This window comes from Amphibalanus amphitrite, unplaced genomic scaffold (assembly GCF_019059575.1).
Source record: "Amphibalanus amphitrite isolate SeventyFive unplaced genomic scaffold, NRLGWU_Aamphi_draft 000636F_arrow, whole genome shotgun sequence".
In the NCBI taxonomy this organism is placed as follows: Eukaryota; Metazoa; Arthropoda; class Thecostraca; order Balanomorpha; family Balanidae; genus Amphibalanus; species Amphibalanus amphitrite.
In genome coordinates, this window is record NW_024882130.1 from 92,765 (window position 1) to 113,115 (window position 20,351).

The 20,351-nt window shown below is 46.5% G+C and overlaps 1 protein-coding gene across 1 annotated transcript; it reads left to right on the top strand.

Moving 5' to 3' along the window:
- The first annotated feature begins 16,590 nt into the window (after positions 1-16,590).
- Positions 16,591-20,147, top strand: LOC122363712 (achaete-scute homolog 1-like). The gene is made up of 3 exons (XM_043333258.1): positions 16,591-17,656; positions 18,920-19,118; positions 19,427-20,147. The coding sequence occupies exon 1, from the start codon at positions 16,783-16,785 to the stop codon at positions 17,623-17,625; it is 843 nt and encodes a 280-aa protein (XP_043189193.1). The 5' UTR covers positions 16,591-16,782; the 3' UTR covers positions 17,626-17,656; positions 18,920-19,118; positions 19,427-20,147.
- The last annotated feature ends 204 nt before the right edge of the window (positions 20,148-20,351 follow it).

The window sequence follows — 20,351 nt, forward strand, 5'->3', positions numbered from 1 at the left end:
CCAATCCTCATTATTATCACATAGGTATAGATGCTAAATTGTTTATTTCGAAGAACTGCGATTGATTTATGCTTAGGATTGACTTATAATTAAAATAATTAGTCATTTGTGAAATACCATCGCAAAAAGGCACTGTACCTACCACAACCTTCGTTTACATCTAATTCGTGAGAAATGCCTCCGTTACTCACTTTTACCTCAAGTAACCCCGAAGGAAGCTTAGATCTGTATACCTTTTTCATTTTCCCTGCCCTCAGTCCAGCTGCCCCTACCACCCAGTATTGGCCAATGACAATCCATCTTTGGAGCACACCTGCCTCCCTCCGGAGCGGATTAGCCACGGGGCACGTGCCACACGTCTGTTTGACTTATCCAATTCGAAAACCGCCGGCACGCTCTCCACATTTGAGGTTTTGCTAATCTTGGTTTTGAGCCGCACGCCAGTCGGTCAGCCGCATCTTAGGGCGTCTCAGGAGTAAACGGCGGGTTGCGCAATATGGATGCATTTTTTCATACGGTGACTGACACCTGACTTTGGTCCATAACGATGGGTTGTCATACGGCCGACCATCGGTTACGGGGTCACAAGAACAGATTTTATACCTATTGGTGATGCGTATTTCGTTCAACTGGAATGACCCATTTTAGAATACCTGAAAATTCTAGGCAGCAATGCTGAAAAGGAAAAGCTCAAAAGCCTAGATAGACTGACTAAAAGCTCATAAAAGACGTAGGAGATTCTTAAGCTTTTAAAGACCCATATAATTGGCTTGGGGGAGGCGCAAGAGGCACATCTCCGTACTTTGTCCTCAAATCTCACCATCTGCTCACTCGGGAAAGCTCTAATTTTTCGCGCACTGCCATTGCATGGTGGTCCCTCAAAAACAGCCAGCGAACCATGCTAGTTCCGTCTCGCCTCCGTGTGGTCTTGGCCAAAGTGGGGCGACTGCAACATGGCCTGTCCACTGCCTGCAGAGTCGGATAACTGATCGCTGATCATACCGACTATACTTATCGCAAGACAAATCTGTCATAAAAACGACACCAACATGACTTCAGCGCTATCAATCGTGTTGGCCGCCAATTGTACTCATAAAGCTCACAGATTATCGTTGTAGCTACATACAAAACGCCTTGAAAGGACAGATTAGTGTCTTCACACGAAGAAACATGCGCAATTCATGTTAAAATTGATGTTTTGGATGAAACGGGCTTATGATGTAGGTAAGTGTTGTTTTTGTAGTAGGATGCTATTTCTGTTGAGCCCAAGTGAAGTTACATAACGATCTTAGTTTATGCTGGTACGCGATGTGGATGTATAGTTACCTTGTTTCACTATAACAATGGTACAAATCAAACTGAGCAAAGAAAAATTGAATCCACGCCTCACTGGGTTATTTCTATAACACACCCTAGATGGGGGGGTGGCTATTCATAGTCCCCCCTCCTAACTCCGAAACTACTGGACCGATTGTCAAAACTCGCCGTCTAATAGCCGTCTAAACGCCGTCTAATAGCCACGCAAAAGCTGTCGGGCGAAGCCTAATTTTATTTACCTCGTGGTCACCGATGACGTCACAGGTCAGGTCAAAGTAACAATCATCAATGGTTTGGCTTGTTCACATTTTGGGCTCTGGCCGCCGGCGAAGAAGATCAGAGGCCAACTTTACCAACAGAAAAACAGCCGCCTGCCGGAATTTTTGCCTAAGACCGCTTCACATACGCTCTGGGCACCAGGGTTGTGCTTGACTCATGAGTCGAGTCAGAAATTTGACTCAACTCTGACTCAAATGAGTCAGATTTGAGTCGAGTCGGACAAAATGTTGAGCTGTTGAGTTGAGTCAGAGTTGAGTCGGACAAAAATATTAAGGTGTTGAGTTGAGTCAGAGTTGAGTCAGTAAAATAACTTTTGACATTGAGTTGAGTCAAAAACATTTAGGAACATGAGTCACCTGACTCAACTTTCTAGAAACAATATATAGTATAAGTTTATCATTCTCCCCCGCTTAACAACTTGGGTCTGGCCCTGCTGCCGGATTTTTTTTTACCCCCCCCCCCGCTCAACAACTTTTTTATCTGAGTCAATTTTGAGTCAACGCACTTGACTCAACAAAAAATTTGAGTCAAGTTTGAGTCAACTCATATTTTCATTGAGCCGCTTGAGTCATGAGTCGAGTCAAGGGAAAAAAATCAGCTCCTTGTTTGAGTCAGAGTTGAGTCAGGGCATTCTGACGTTGAATGATGAGTCGAGTCGGTAAATTTTTTTTAGTCGAGCACAACCCTGCTGGGCACGTAAACGGATAGGGCTTTACCGTTTACGAGTTTCTATATGAAAAAGTTCAAAGTTTTGAAAATCTGAGATAGCAATTGGATAGCATTGTGCATATTCTGAGTCCTATCAGGCAAAGAAATTGGATCTAGCTTTAAAAGCTGAGCTCTTGAGAGTGATTGCCGTAGTTCAATGTTTTGCATCAAAATCGGCCGAACATGACCTCACTCTGACTTCATTTCCGGCCGACCTATGGTAGCTACGCTTTTGTTTCTTTTCTTCAGACACAAGGTGTAAAATTATGCATCCAAACTCCAAAGGCAATGAAAGTTTGGTGTTGATACATTTAGCGGTTTAGAAGATGTTGCAGAAAACCGGGGGGTGTCTCTGTAGGCCCCCCGTGGGGCGCGGTTTAAGGCCCTTTGTTAGAAAGAGGTCTTTTTCAGGCAGCGTTTCAGACAAACACAAAAATAAATGCTACTTAGGCGCTAGTGATGTCAATTACAGAAAATCAGGATAACGATACCAAACCAAATGTCAACCCAAGCAATGGGAAAATATCGAAACCGAACCAAGTTGAGAATATCAGGGAAATACCAACTTTTTGCGAAATTTTTCAGCCTCTTATATCATTAGCGAGGATCCACAATACCAACAAAATACAAAAAAAGGATTGAAATACCAAACACCAAGTTGGCGTTGGTTTGGTATCGGTATGCCAAACAGTTGGTATCCGATTGACATCTCTATTAACTAGGCACATACGTGGCTATTTCCGATTCCTTAGTCGGCTTTTGAAATGTTAGATAGGTATTTGCAAATTTGCAAATGCAAAAAGCATGTCACTGTGAATGGGAAAAATTGATGCGATTATAGTTAGCCGTTTTCACGACGGGCTAGCTGGCGAAATGCACCTGATTCGACCAAATCTCACTAAAATCTCTTTTACAACAAATATCTTCATATCATGATTTTTTTAAACATTTTGATCGAAAATAATGGGGTAGGTATTTTGAGAAAAAAAAAATCAGGCATATAAGCAATTATGTAAACCTATCTGACAGCTACCAAGAAACACAATGGACCTAATTTAACCAAATCAGCACCAAATGTGAACTTAATGTGTACCAGATAGCCGTCGTGAAAAAAGCTATTACGTCAACCCCAGAAAAAAAAAAACAATCCCAATAGGCACCGTTTCAAAAATAGTGTGGCATGTCATTGATTTTGAGAATATTTTTACACACTAAACCACTCTAAACGATAAATTGAATTTGAAAGCTGTAGATCAAAACTGGAACAAAACTTGATTGGTATACATTTGCGTTGTTCAATGAATATCTCTTTCCAGATAGTTGCTTACCAAGTTAAATTCAGAGGCAGGTCATTAGCCTCACTGACGCTCATGCCAACTCAGCAGTACACATAGTTAGCAAAAATAGCCATCGCTGAAGGGAAAGCTAGACGTCGACTGGTGATGGTTGATTTCATGATGAGATTGAGTCAAAACGCTCGGACAAAAGTTTCGGTCGTGAGAGCGCGCTAAAGAAACACGGGACGAGGCCGTCGCCTCTCCGCGATAGTGTAGTATGCAGTGGTGGTCACAGCATAATCCGACAGCTGGCGGCAGCGCGGATACCGGACTATTGTCCCCCCCCCCCCCCCTGCAGCGGCGAGGGTTCCTGTTTGGGGGCCGACCATGGTGGTGGTCCCACCCATGTTCCACCACTCACCAGCGTCCCAAAAGGCGGTCGGCAGGTCCCACGCTTCTCCTACTGTACCGTTGTCATAAGATCTAATCTATGAATGCAATAGTTGATTCCATGATTCCAATTCCACATGCACTAGGTCACTATTTTTGAAACGTTATCCACAGTAAACCGAAGCTCAGTGGCTACCGTTGTATTGTGAGCTGATCTTTTCATCTACCGCAGTTTGCACTTATCGTTCTGTCGCACTTTCTCATTATAGTTCATTGTAAATGTGTAGAAGCCATGTTCCGCTAACACCATTTTGCAATAAGATCAACTGCAAGAGATTCTGACTCGTCTTTGCAAGACTAATGAAACCAGCGAAAACTATGCACGATTTCATTGTAGCACGACCGTGCTCGTTAACATAAGCGAAACAAAGATCGAATGCCTGTTGCCAAACGTGCTGTCCCAAATAAACAGCATTGCGAGGTAGCTAAAACCACATATTTGAGATAAGCACAACCAAAAATGGTCACTGCTCGGTGGTTATCCATCAGCGGGCTTCTTAGGTCCCTAACTATTGAATTAGACACTCATCGACACATGCTTGAACATACTTCTCCGCAGATCGGGTTGTGTCTGTCGTAACGAACGAGCACGTGCCGCGGAGAGCTCGACTGGCGTTTTAGTGGTGTGTTCGCCGTACTTACGATGCATGTGCTCATCAGAACAGATTAATGTTTATGCAACAAGCCCGTTGCACGTTTGCAGACATCGCACATACAACGTTCTTTAGTCTCGGAAGGCAAAATATGCAGCCCAAAGTTATCTCTCAAGATCGAAAATGCTGTTTTGAAGTAGTGGGAAAGAGGGATTTGATGCTATGTTCACTTTGGAATTTGATTAAAATTTGCCTTCCCTCTCTCTTCTGTTGCTTTCATTTGTTAAATTCCTCTTTATCTTCGTTAAGTGGTGATTTAAATGGCATTTCCGTCCTGAACTTCAGTTTGTAGGTACTTTTGAAGAATGGGACACTGGAGGTTGTGACCTGTTTCGATCCCTGCTCACATCCAGTGCGGTGTGCACGATGCGTCAAACTCCTGACATGACAGGAACAAGTCTGTGGTTCACTGAGTGTAGCCGCAGTTTCTTAAGGCCAGTGCGTCGGACTGACTGTGTGCGATGTGCACGTTTACATGGATGCTCATGAACTCTAAACTTCATGAGATTCCGCGACCGAGATGTAGATTTCATGATCTGCGCTTTACACTTGCACTGGGGTGTCACATTTCCTTGTTGCATCGCGCGCGTTGCATTCCTTTCTTATTCAGCCCCGGCAGCGCCTCGCTCGCTGTTCGCAGTCTTGCTAACAATATATTAGTGTCACACTGCAACTTGTAATTGATCACCATCCGAACACGATAGTCCTCAACAAGCTATAGCGAACTAATCCTTCTAATTAATAGTCTTTAATCAATATTAGTACCGTTTAAGTGCCACTGTTTTGCGCAATGTCTCCTCCGGCCGGTACACGGGACGCTCAATCACTGATCACTGGCTCTGGAAAGCTCCGAGTTGAGCCGACCGCGGTGGCCGGCCGACCAGTTCTGATCGGACTCGTCACCACCTGCCATCGACGGGGATTTCTGGGCAGCTGGTGTCGCGGCGTGCCGACGCAGGGGGGGGGGGGGGAAGGGGGAGGGGGCAGCATCGGCGTGTGTCTGTGGTCGGTGCGCCCCAGTCCGGCGGCGTCTCTAATCTTCACAGGCGGCTGGTCCGTCTAACCAGCGTGTATCACCGATGGATGCCGAATTTTCAGAATAACAGACCGCAAATGTCAAAATAAAATATGCAGACTGTCTGAGAGTGACGGCAGACTGGTGTCGCGGCGTGCCGACGCAGGGGGGGGGGGGGGGGAGGGGACTGAGGCTGCTGAAACTTGCAGCAAGACAGGGCATAGGAAGATGACGCATGGTAATTGGCACATCAAAATTTACTATTACAATGTTTGGCATAATTTACCCATGCATAACGGGAAATCTATATGAGTGTCACTTTTGGAAGAATACATAATGTATGCTAACATTTTTCTGACAACATATTGGATAATGACATTTTCACTAGGAGTCATCGTGAGCTGAGTACGACCCGTGATCAACAGCCTGTACCGCAGATACCAGTAGTGTCTGTAGTTACTCTGTACCCATGCTATATAGGCATGCAAATAATTCTGTATACAGCATGTAGGCTTTATAACGAGCTGATGCCAATCTTCACCTTCCGGAATAGCTCTGCTGACATTTACTTTAAAAGTCCAAGCGTGTATGAAATGCCCAAGCCTGTTCAAAAACTGAGTTGACCCTCAGTTATTTCAGCGGTGCATGGAGAATGCAAAATGATATTTACCTGCAAATTAAGGTTAACAAGGCGTTGCATAATGTCAAAATATTGAGTATGTGCCCTTTCTCACGCTATTTCAGGAAATAAATTTTACGCGTCCACGAAGAAACTCAGATGCCTCGTTCTGGGAAATTAATGGTCATTAGCTTCCAAGAGAGTTCCAATTAGTTATGAACTTCCATCTTGCTTATCTCAGGCAGCTTTTGCCAAATTGTCAGGGAACTCAGATTTTGTTTTTCAATAGAAAAACACAATTCTAAAGAATAGTGTTTTAAACCCTCGCCCCGTTGGGGGGCCATTTTGGCCCCCCTGTGGTTTTTCCTGAATAGCAAGAAAAACGGCGGCGCGCAGCGCCGCCAAATTTTCAGTACCTTCCCGGGCATCAATTTGACACCTTCACACAAAATTTCAAGTCTTAGGTCACCTTAGGTCAGAAGTTATTGAGGTCAAACTGAGGTCATGTTCGAGCAAAAATGAGCAAAAAACATGCAATCTTGAAACGCTCACCAAATCTACAGTTACCAAGCAATTTCAAAGTTCTTTATATGGTCTAGTAGACAAAAAGCGGCGCTACAAAACTGCTATCTCGGATTTACAAAAATTGTGGGTTTTTGACCCCCAAAAAATTAAAAAATTGAGTTTCTTAGAAAAACTTAGAAAAAAAATAACAAAATTCCGAATTTCGAAAAAACTGGAAAATATGTGATAGTCCCTGCGCTCTTCTATAAACATACCAAATTTCGGATCGATATCTCGTTTTTTGGCCAAGTTACAGCGAAAAAACTGTTCAAAAATGATGACGTCAAATTGTTGAACTCAATTTTTAGCGATTCTAGACCACGTACGGCAAAACAAAGACCACCATTGAACTCCCCGTGACGAGCTGCATCGATTCGATACCCATTTTATGCAAAAATATCATTTTTAAATTTGACCTAATTTGACCTGACCTTGACCTGACCTTGACCTGAACTTGACCAAAACGTGACCTAATCTGGCCCCAAAGGCTGCCTGACCCACATAATCGCATTTGTCATGTAAAATGGACCATAAAACATGCATCACACGACACTTTCATATTGTGACCCCCCAGTGACCTGACCTCTGTGACCTGACCTGGTATCAGTGACCTCAAATAGCAAAATATGTGTTTGAAGAACATTTCCCCATCGATGATTTTCAATGAAATGCATTTTACTCGATTTTACAACGCATTTCTTGAAATGCCTGTAAACGGTGAAAACTGGACCTTTGACCTGACCTGTGACGTCATCGGTTTGACCTAGGTCAATAAAATTGGGTCACAAGGTAGTTCCCTGATAGGGCTATCCAACACCGTTTGCCGCTTGTCGCTAGGTTGCGTGGTTCTCGAGATCTTAGGGGCCAAAATGCCCCCCCCCCCCAACGGGGCGCGTTGCTCGGCAGAGCCCAACGGGGCGCGGGTTAACCGGGGGCTATTAGTGGCAGGGGGGTTGTTTTTATCCACCCCTCAGGTTTTTCGGGAATATCTCCGAAACCGTTGAAGCTACGATGCTGAAATTTTCTGACTTTTCCTAAAACTAAATTGGGCACATTCCCTGAAAATTTCAAGTTCATAACTTTACCAGGGGCGGCTCCAGAGCACTGGGAATTGGGGGTCCTATTCGTGAAGCGAGTCATTTGGGCGAAGATCACGATGCTGCACCAGTTTTACGAACAGTGAATGAAAGGTATCATGTGATAACATATACAAAGTTATTGTGCATCCTCTTTTGACACGTTTTGCTATAATAGGCGGATCCAGGCGTCCAAAAAGGGGGGTTATTTTTTACCTCCCAACATAGGTGCCCTGACACCGCCTATGCATGACCAATACAATTTTAGTCGTTCTCTCATAAGAAAATTGTAACATAACAAGACCATTGCCACCCTTTTTAGAAACAGTACCAACAAAAACCTTATTTACTTTACTTTTTGTGTACCCCCAATCTCAATTATCTGTATCCGCCTATGATTTTTGAAAATGCATATTTTTAGGATCCATGTGAATTCCTGGTTCATTCTCTATCGATCGGCAAAAGTTGCGTTAAGATTGGTTCAGAAACCTGGCCGTGATAAACAGTCTAAAATGTATCTGCAATTTGCCCGTTTTTACCCCCCTCTACCCCCTATTGACATTTTTTTAGAAATGTAGATCTTGTTGAGCGAAATCGAATGCCGTTTGAATTTTGAAAATCGGCCCGTTAGATCTCGAGATATCAAGGGGGGGTCGTAAACAGCCCCCCCTGCCACTAATAGGGGTACTCCAGGAGCCTGCCACTAATAGGGTTAGCTATTGACAACAAACCTTCGGTTACTGAGGAGAGAATTCCGTGTTTCTAGCCAAGGAGTGATACTTGTTCTTGATCTGGATAAAAATGGTTTGCACTTTCCGTAAGCTTCGGTCTCGGCTGAACCCAAGGAACCGGAGCCTCAATAAGTGGGAAAACACAAGGGAATGTTAAATCGCCGAGCAGCATTCAGCAGCGTCGTTTCTTGCACCGGTCTAACCGCAGAGGCTCGCCAAATGACCCATGAATAACTAATAAGAACCAGATGCATCGCAACATCCCCCATTTGCAGATTTTTGCGAATACTAACACAACTTAGCACATTCACAGATGGAGCCTCTATCATTAGGTCCCATAACGTCGGCCTCTCGAGGCGCACACGTTCCCAGTACCGGTCGAAATGACTCTATTAGGACGGCGGCGCTGTCGAAACGGAGAGCTCAGTTCCACAAATCTGTCGGCTCCGATCGTGGCCGTCCTCCGACAGCCTCTCGCCAGCTCATTAGCGTGGCCGTCCCGCCCCTTTCGGTCGGCACGAGCCGCCAAGGAGCAGGTGTGAGCACCGTGCCACCGGCCTGGCCACCGGCCGCCGGCACCGCGCCGCCGGCCGCCGCCAGCCGACAGACTAATTAAACAGAACCACTTAGCGGCGATTGGCAGCGATTTGTAGATATTTATCTACTGATATATTCGCACCTTGAGATGATCTCAGGTGCCACTGCATGTCGGCACCGGCGAGTGATCTGGTTTACAATTTCCCAGACTATAATGGACGACCTGAAGGCGGTGCAATTTGGAAGCTTGTTTGCAATTCTGATAAACATTCATTGGAAAAATGTAGCTATTTTATGCAAATATTCACATGCTGTCTATTCAGGCGTCCAAATGGATCAATTTGAAACATAAAAGAAAATTAATAATAGTGGAGTGGTTTACCGTTTCAATTACTTTGCGTTATAAGACAACTCCGTCAGAACCAGTGACAGAAATACAAAATGTCATCCTGTAAGTTTCTGCCTAATTTTTATAAACTTGTTTTAGTAGTCTGTGGCAAAATGTTACAAGAATAACTGTAGAGTAATAAAACACCTGGTTTTGGATATATGAACATTTACTAGGTTTTATTAGGAGCTAATGGGTAATAACAGTCCTCCACGAAGGCGTATATCGGCATAGATTTCCCATATGCTTGACAGTTTCAGCATGTGAGAGTGAGGAAGCTGGAACTGACGGCTGACCACCTCTCTACAAAAAAAAAAAACGTTATGCGGAGGACATTCATAATCATACTCGGACAATACTGAAAGTAAACCATGTAAATCATTTGCTGGATACCTCCGAAGCATGTTGATTGTTTAGTGTTTGCACAAGCTTTAGCTACCAATTTCTTCACATTTTTAGCGGTTACATTTAAAAATCTTAATATTTTGTTTTGTCAATCAACAGGGAGATTAGTTGATTAAAGCTATTAATGGTCATCTGATTATGCACACAATTAGCGTTGAAATTGAGTTCCAGTTATTTATGTGATTACACAAAATGATGTGCTGAAAAACAAAGCCATTGGATTATGAGATTACTTACTTCCGCAGTAGCTGTGCTGAAAATGTGCTGAAAAATGTGTTGTGCGTCCATTACGTCCGCAGTAGTTGTGTTGAAAAAGTATTGAAAATTGTGCTGAAAATCCGCAATGATGTGTTGAAAAGCAAAGCTATTGGATTATGAGAGCAGGCCGCGAAATGTGTGTCCATTACGTCCGCAGTAGTTGTGTTGAAAATGTGTTGAAAAATGTGTTGTGCGTCCATTACGTCCACAGAAGTTGCGTTGAAAAAGTATTGAAAATTGTGTTGAAAATCCGCAATGATGTGTTGAAAAGCAAAGCCATTGGATTATGAGAGCAGGCTACTAAATTTGCGTCCATTACGTCAGCAGTAGTTATTTACGGCCGTGCCGGTCACGAAGGTCGTCTTTTTATTATATTATATATAAGTTCTGTACGGTTGTGGGTGGCTCTGTCGGTACGTGTGCAGCGTATCTTCCCCGCGCGCTGAGCGCAGTTCGGTATTCACTGGGCTAAAACGGGCTCCCAAATTATGCTGACGAGCCAATGAAGCGTCTGCCGGGCTGTGGTTGTCGCTGGCCGCAGGCTGTCGGCTCCTTTGAGTCAATTTGCATCGTGAACACCACTAACTGAGTTAGCGGTAATTACACCAGCTGACCGCTCAGAGTGGCAGGTTAGTGCTATAATTATCACCCACCAGTATTGACTCGGCCAGGCGAAATTCCGAACCCGTTCTTCCAAGAGAAGATTATATGCACCTTGGCATATGCTGGCAACATTGTTGGCATTTTTGTGTCACAAATGAGGGATTGTGCAATTCTTTTAAAATGTAGATTTTTTGCTCATTGCAAAATGTAATGGAATAAAAGTAAAAACTTACTGTTTCTAGACATCCTCACCATTCACGATGCAAAGTAACACGATCTATGTGATGTAACACGTATGTAAAGTAACGCGATACACTATGTTGAGTAACACGATCTATACTGCACTCCTCGGGATGTTTCAAGTGTTTTTATGCAGTCTTTTGTCATCTCATTCATAATTAATTAAACTTAATCAAAATCAACATAGCAGCTTCAATAAATATGAGTAGCAGTAAAAAAGTTATTTTTCCTTTGGTTTGTGAGAATGCATTATGAGTTTCACTAAAAACACTTTGATCAGGGTGAAAGCAAACTCGACACATAACTAGGTACTCAAGGCTTTTAGTCTTCATAAACCCAGCTATAATGGTGTAGGTTTGGATCAGTTGTTTAGTCAGGACTTGCAAGACTTTGTAGATGTAACTAGGGGAGATGGGGGCAAAGTGGCCACCCTAACGCTTCTTACGATGCTGATACTTCATTTTTAAAAGGTGGAAAGATTCAGTGGCGGATCCAGGGGGGGCAAAATGGGCATTTGCCCCCCCCCCCCAAACGGCATAATTTTAACATTACGCCTATGGACGAGGCATGGAAAGAATCGATAAATTGTTATGGTTTGCCCCCCCCCCCCCAAAAAAAAACTCTGAGCTAGATCCGCCTCTTTTTTATAAATTTTGTCCGAACCTTTTGATGGGAAGGATTCACAAGGACAGAACCACCGCTAAGCGAAGCTTGTTGCGATGACCCTGCCCTCTACCCTCCGATCGCGCAATTCCGATTCTATGGCAGAATTTAGAGTACAAAGTTTAACGTGCGCACAAAGCCGCGCACGGCCGGTCCCCTCGCTGACTTCGCCTGGCTACGGCCTGCCACCAACCGCAACCATACCTGTCAGGAGGCCCATAAATGTCGATCGCCCGTCGCGCTTCGAACCCGGACTGTTATAACCGGGAACGCGTGCTCTCACCACGCGGAGTCCAACGCTCTAACCAACTGAGCTACGGGACCGGCTTGGACCGGTCTCTGGAAAGATTCTTTATATACCAATGTGATCCCTATAACATTGCCTTTTATTTCAACTGCGTTTCATTTCCAAAGTCGTTCACATATGGGAGATATTGGCAAAACTTTGAACCAATGCATGTTGGCCAATTTGCACCACACCCCGGGGCAAAGCGGCCACCGGCGAACTCTAAGTCCCGATATGAGAAACAGAATAGTTGCCTCATGTGCGACTATAGGATATTTGATTGTGACAAGGTTTAAACGAGGATGAACGTTTCTGCGATCTTCCCATCTGTAGGTAAGCAAAAAAAGGACATTCATGAAAAACATTTTTGCATTATTTTGGCAACTTACGGAACCGAAAAGTGGCCGACATGAATGCATGACGATATATTTCAATAGCAATAACGTTTGTTGTCCAGATGGAAACAACTTATGGCCAATTCGGAGCTGGACACTTTGCCCCGAGCATACCGTCTGAGACAAAGATATTCCAGCCCAGCTACTAGTGGGGCAAAATGCATGAAAATTGGCAACAGACGTATACGATAACCACACAATGCATGAACGAGAGCGCTTAAATAAAATTCTAAACGGTTATGGAATGAATAACATTTAAAAATAGTTAAAATAGTCGGTAACCTGGCGAGAAATACTTTTCCATGTATCACAGAACGATGGCGATAGGCCGGAAACCCTGGCCTGGCTCATTCGAACAACGGCGAAGAGAAGTATAATTGGCAACCATAAACTGTAGCGGACGCCAGCTGTGGAGGGCTAAAACCATGGGTGGCCGCTTTGCCCAACTCTCCCCTATGCATGCTCTGGATGTTTTTGTTAAAGGGACCCTCCCACCTTAACATTAGATTTGAGTTGAGATAGCCAAATTGGTGGCCATGGCCTGAAAATACCGGTTTGGGCACTCACAACATCGAAAAATGCTTTAATTCGGAGATATCGAATTTCAAACTTGCAGTTTTCGGATTCTAAGGGGCTAATGTATTGGTATGCCCCCTTAGAATTTGTGACGTCAGCGGAGATCTAACGATTTTAAATATTTTACTAAAACGTTTGGTAGCACGCGGTGGTATATGCTGCTTTGCGCGCAGCAAATGCCGCACTTTCAAATAAAGTCGCTAGGAACAGCGGAGATCCCAAAAAGTAAACAAAAGTAAAAGTCTAATATCTTGAAAACCGGTGAATATTTTTCGATGAAATTTGGTAGATATTCGTTTTTGCTCTTTCTGAACCGAGCGACATCACTTTCATGCCAATTCATTAACTTTTTTGAAGGTGGGAGGGTCCCTTTAACTGAACCATCTTCGATAATAAGTCACGATTCAAAATCCCCCTGTCCGACTCAGTACATGGGATCACCCTTTCATATATATCTAATATATTTCACGACGCATGTTTGTCCATTGTTTAGGCAACGTCAAATCAAATTGTAGCAGCTGTTTGACAAGGGCTACGTGAAGCTCGTCTTTTCTGTTCGCTTCACACGCTAAGCATTGTTTAAGGGTCGAAAGAAACAATCGAACCACGTATTGTTAGGTACAAATTTATGTTATTCCGGAAATGGTTAGCATGTTAATGGGTGGGGATCTCATGTAGTCAGGACTGTGGTGTAGTTTACCGTTATCAGGGAAACATCGGTGATGGTCCGTAACTACTGTTGTATAACCAGAAGAATATCCCTCACGGTATCGTTGGCCATTGAGTTCTAAAGACGTTTGTATCCTATTAATCTAGCCCAACTTTGCTGCTCTGTGACCATTGGCGACTACATGTCATGGCATTTTAAACAATTTCCACATGTTTTCCGCCATTTAAGTGAATTCTGATATATGTGAATAATTTTGTTAGTGCATCATTCATTTCGTTTTCACCATCTTCTACCACCCGGGAGCCATTGAAACTGATTTCCGCCAGAACGCGACTATGTAGGTGTCTACAAATGGCTTGTGATTGTGCCAAGCTGAATGTTTATGTCACAATATGACAATATTGTTACGATAGGGAATCCTGCCGTCATTTGTTGTCAGTTTCCGTGACTGAAAACGTATCTGACAAGTCACGCTTTTAACAAAAGTTCCGGAAATGGTGCACCTCAAAAGGTTCGAACTTTAAATCAGGAATACCATTACAAGCTGTTTCACGGTTGTAACACACATAAATCCCGTTATTTGACACTATGAGCGTGTCGCCCGCGCTGCTGGGTGCCGCCGGAAATATTCACCGATTGGCGTCAATGAAAACTTCCAGAATGGCGAAAAACTGTTTTATTTTCACAGTAGTGGATATTGTCGGTGCGGCGGTATTTATCGCCTTGGGTGCGGCATTGCTATTATGCTTGTATCATAATGAAATTCTGGACCCCCTCTAAACGCTCAAACCTTCCATTTCATTCCTTCCCTCTGCGCCAGTCACGCTGCATATTCTGTGAATTCAGAGACGCCACCACAAAGTCGATCCCATCAGCTCCTTCCTGGAAACAATACTACAACTGACCAGAGTGCAAGCGTGCCTCAGCATGGGCCTCGCGCTGGAAAACACGCTGCAGGACTGGGGACGCGCGACGCTGCATTGCCCATTAAAGCATACAATAGAACAACAAGACACGGATGTAGTGTGATACTAGTGATGATGAAATCAGCTCATTTAAATCTACACGACGTATACCGTAAATGCTTTATTAGTTTGTTGGGATATGTCAAAATAGATAGACGGATGGACGTTTACAACAATCGTTACACAAATGCATTCGTTTATCGCGCATTTGCATTATATTTACGCTGTCCAGCTAAATGCTAGTCTGTGATGTTGATGTGATTGCATTAATGCGTCCGGTCGCAGTTGTTGCATTGCTAGTTCCACACGAAGGGCAATATCAGCAATCAACACTGTCATAGTAGAACTATAGCAATAGGTATCTAACAAGACAAGACAAAGCGAACGACACGTGGTAAGTGCCATCATTCCACATATCTATTTGCCGGCTTGCCAAGTAACGGTACCGGATGTCGGGATGTCACTGCATGGATTGCACGCCACTGCTCCTGCTCTACCGATGGCCGTAGGTATAGGCATGAGCCCCTTTTGCCCCCCCCCCCCTCCCGCTCCGCTTCCCCTCCTCCTATCAGCCATCTGCGCCTCCCTTTGGGCCCCGGCGGACATAATTTGATTACAGCGAAACAGGAATAAGGTTAAGAATCGGACGACATCTACGTGGCCAGTTTTTTTTACCACACCGGACATCGACGAAGAGTAGGGAATGAGTCCCATCTGTGTGGTCAGTTATCACCCCTTCCCTGGTCCCTCTTTACTGAGGAATAAGCATCTGACTGTATTAAAAACAGCAATGCGGGGCTCGGGCCAGCCCTGTGTGTGTGTGTAGGTATGTGTCTACACTACATACAGTGGTGACGGTGGCTGGACCTCAGTACCGCTTTCCATGGCTAGACAAGCAATAACATGCCATTTTCTATCTATCTAATGAGATAAAAGTGTACGACATACTCACTACGTTTCCATGACACGTCGTCGATTTAGAAAAAAAAAATCACGTGCGTTTTTCTCGGATACTATTGACCTAATGCAAAAAATAAGCGTATATATGGTTTTCGCTAACACCTAATCCTATGTTTACATTTTTAAATAATGCCTAAATGCTATGATGGAGCAAATCCATTTTTGCAAAATCGGCTTAACTTGTGCCATGGAAACGTAGCTACTATCAGCAAATTATCATTTTTTTTCTGTCTCCCAAATCCCACCAGACAATGGAATGCCGCGCTACTAGCATATGGTTAATTACGTCTGCCATTTTAAGTATCGTTGGTGATACGCGCGACACTCGAAGACTCCGCAATAAATTCTCAATACGGAACTCCTTATCTATCTGCAAGGGACTGGAGCTGCAGGCGGCTCTCCCCTTCCATCTGCAGGGGGAGGGGAAGGAGGGGGGGCAGGGCAGAATACCTCGATTGCAGCTGCTGGCCTTCTTCTTATCTCGCTAAATATGGCAGCCTGTGCGACACAAGAAAAGATTATACCCACTCGAACAGAATGTGACTAGGTAAGACACAGGCTGCTTCCCACAGCAACTAAGCGTGATAATTTGGGTAATAATCAAAGTAAAACGTAAGTAAGTGTTTTTAGCTGAACAACTTGAAACGAGCAGTGAGGGCCATTGACGTGAATCGGTTTTCATGGAACTGTTGACAATGTTCCATTAGTTTCTGCCGATCGACTTTAACAATAGTGACAGGGGATTATCAAAGGCATATAGCTTTTGTCATAACAGTATCCTAGCTGCATTTGCAATCAATCCTCCACAACTGGCATCTCTCAGAGTGGCGGCCGGCACGGGCAGAGTCGGCGCACGCCGGGCGCGCGCCGCACAACCCGCGCCGCGTGCCTCGCGCGCGCCGCGGGGCGGAGCGTCGCCAATCACCAGGGTACAAGTAGACCTGGCGTGCCGGCGCGCCGCCAGTAGCGCTCCACTCATCGGCGCGTGGCGTGTGGCGCGGGCGGTCAGAGGTCAACAGGCGATATTTCCCACGGGAACTGAAGATTCCTGCTGAGAACATCGTGACATCGTGGGAATCCTGAGAATACCAAGAGAAAAATCGACGGATCTAAAAAAGTCGGTCTCCACTAGAAAAGTCCTATTATCATGTCTACCACCGGCACGGTCCCCATTCGGCCCAGCCCCCAAAAGCCGGCTACCGCGTGCGTTCTGCTGGCACCTGCGCCGGTCGGGTCACGGTCTGACCCAACCCGCGGACCGCGTCGGCCTCTGCCACCCCCTCCAGGACGAAACGTGAAGCGTCGGGGTGCGTACTCCTCCTACGTACCGTCTCCACAGCCGACCAACGTCCTCCGCCGAAACGCCCGCGAGAGGAACCGCGTGAAGCAGGTCAACCACGGCTTCACGGCCCTGAGGAACCACATCCCGGGCGCGGCCAAGAACAAGAAGCTGAGCAAGGTGGACACCCTGCGCCGCGCGATGGAGTACATCCAGAGCCTGCAGCGACAACTGGAGGAGCACGCCGAGGGCCGCCTGACGCCGCAGCAGCAGCCTTCACCGTCCTACCCGACCCCGCCGGCGGAGACAGCCTTCAGCGGGTACCTGCCGCCCACGGAAGGCAGCCCCTCCGTGTCGACCCAGATGACCGGCTACCTCAGCCCGCCTGGCTACCTGCCCGCTCACGATGACCAGTCGGGTGGCTACCTGACCCCGCAGAGCTCACCGGTCGCCTGTCAGCCGTCACCGCTGACACTCACCCCTTCCAGCCTGGCCAGCGTGGACAGCGGCGTGGGTCTGTCGGAGTCGATGGGGTACCCGCTCGGCGCCGCTCACCCCTGTCCAGACACGCCGTCGCCGACTCCGACGGGGCAGATGACCGCCGAGTATGCGTTCCGAGAGGAGCTCAGCTGTCAGGAGCCGGAGCCGGACCTCAGCCCGGAGGACGAGGAGCTACTGGATGCTATTGCCTGGTGGCAGACCAGCCAGTGACAGCCGGCGCCTGAACACCCGTCGGCATCAGGTGAGACTGACTCAATCGCTTAATCCTGGCTTATCTTTTAGTGCGATCAGTGACGTAAATAAGCTCCACCTAGCTGCAGTGCTATTTATATTATTCTAGGTATTACTTATCCCATCATCACCTTCGTAAAATGTAGTGCCTGGGAAGATTGGCTCGGGTCGGATGTTGGTGGTCGATCGTCCATCCGTTTTGTGAGGGAGTGCAGCGCCGCCGATTGAGGAAGGGGGATGGATGGGCCGGGCTGAGTGAGCAGCCACTGCCGGTCGGTGATCATCCCCCCCCTCCGTCACGGGTCGTGGTCAGGGGGGCCGGAACTGGCCTCTCGGCACTGCCACTCGGGCTCCGGTCATCGTCTAGCCGTGGGAACCCTGGCTTCCGGCGGCTCTGTGCCCTCGGACACGCTCGCCGCCGGCGCCGGACGCGCCCGCTCGCTGCTCAGGGGAGTCGGGTCTCTCCCTCCGCTACAGCCTTCAGACTCGAGTCACTCGTGACCGTGACTCGTGGGAGTCAAAAGTCCTGTGCCAATGCCTCACTGCAGGCTGAGTCAAGCGGGCGCCAATGCCAATAACTACCTGTGAACCACCTGAGTAACGTGCTGAAATTGTGGCGAATGATTCGTCCCTCCCTTCCATGGGCGTTCACCACCGCGGCCGTTCAAATGATTCATGGACGGGAAAGCTGAATAAGATTGGTCGCGGGCCGAAATTCGTCATATTGGTAACTATGGCGTGGACGGGTAGTGCCGTTCTTGTCATTATGCAGCTCCACTGGTCAGCCATTGAACTATTTAAGACACCCATTCAGTCTGAGGCACAGTAAATCTCACGTGAAATACCTGTCGGTACCTGCCGAAGCCAGACGCATTTTTCGTCGGTCCTCCATTTTGATTTTTTATAATCAGAGCCTTTGTGCCGGTTGGGTCTCCGAGTCCCTTTCATTGCTCGCCGGACGAATGTCAGAAGGGACCGGACGGGGACATTCATCGTCGCCGCCTAGACGGTCGGGCCCGGCCGCCGTTTCAAATGGGAGCTATCGAGGCCGCGACGAACGGTTACCGGGGCACTGTTCGGTACCGGTAGGGTCGGGGGCAGCCCACCGCCGCAACTGGTCGCGGTTCGCACGGTCAGACCGACACAGATGAAAGTCATTGGCGAGGAGCGACAAGTTTCAAATAACGCTACCAGAACCAGTTGACAAATGTTAATTGGGTGAAACATACGCCATAGCACGCGGTGTGATGTTTTGTCTATCGTTTTCCCACAGGGATCTAGTCAATTACGGAGTTTCCGCTCGGCCCTTCACCGCCGGAACTGCATCCGACACATTTTGGCGGCCGGGCGCCGACATCCGACGCCAGTGAGACGTCATACTACATGGCTACGTCACTGATCGAGCATCACCGGCTTCTCTCGGACATCGTGGACAGTTGGAGGCTCTGTCCCGGCTGCTGACGAATGACCAGGTAATTAAACCTATCCCGGATTAGGTGTCAGTGACCTCAAGTCAACCCTTTCGACAGTATGTCAATAGGACATCTCCCTCCCTTCCCCGAGGCGGGCAGGTGGGCCTTCTACAGACGTTTCTACACCACACTCCCGTCTCGAGTGGTGACTTGATCCCATTAATAACTGGCTCGTGTCGACGTCGATGGATCTGATATAATTGGTGTAACCCTTTTGAACGGGTGTCAGCCGAGCCGTCGATTAATTGTGCCGGCGGTGACGGCGGCAAAAACGACTCGACGTAACGGCGAGTTTCTCTGATCGGCAGGTGGTGGGTGATCTGAGTGCCCGGTGCTCGGTCCGAGCCTCGAGGAGCATCTGAGGAAGCCCAACTCGCCAACGGTCCTACTAGACACGCGACACACTGCAACCGAGAGGGTGGAGACGTACGTCTCCTTTCCACTTGCCGCATGGGCGCGGGAACCGGGGGGGGCAGTGGGGGCAGCTTACCCCCCTAACTTTAGGGCCGTGGAGGCGGTGCCCCCACAACTTTAAGACGGAATATCGCACTTTTTTGCAAATGTTTTCTTTTTTGTTGAAAAAACCAAGGGATGAAAAATAAGTGGCCTAAAACCGGCGAGAAAACTAAATTTGGGGGTACCCTAGGCTGATCTCTATCATGGTGTGCCCCCCCCAGTCTGAAAGTAGTTTCCGCGCCCCTGCCACTTGGTGGACGGGGACCGGATGGCGTCGTATGGGAAAATTTCAGCAGCCCGGGAGGGGAGCAAAGAAATGGGGCATTCGTATTCGGATGCTGTGATCAGTTGTTTATGCATGTTTGTGTGTTACAATCTTTTCCTGACATTGGTGTTTGATATGATCTCGTTAAGATTGTGAGAAATGTTTTTCTGTTAAAATGCTGAGATAGCTGTGAAGTGTTATGAGGGGCCTTTTGTAATGATACGCTTGGCGCATGCATGCTCGATGACTGCTTTGTAAAATGATTGACGGCTCATGTAAAATACTTTGAAGGTGTTTGTATTTTTATACATGCTCGTTTTGTTTTATGTGTCTCGCCTGGATACAGCAATAAACATTTTATAAATAAAGTTGTTTGTTGTTTGCACTTTTAGTCATCTTTACTAAAATTCTTCAGACTCTTTGTAACAAAAGGATATCTTTTGGTTGATAACATTTCACCCGACATTTTCGTTCAATAAGAGTTATTATGCAATATCCACAGAAAAAAAAAA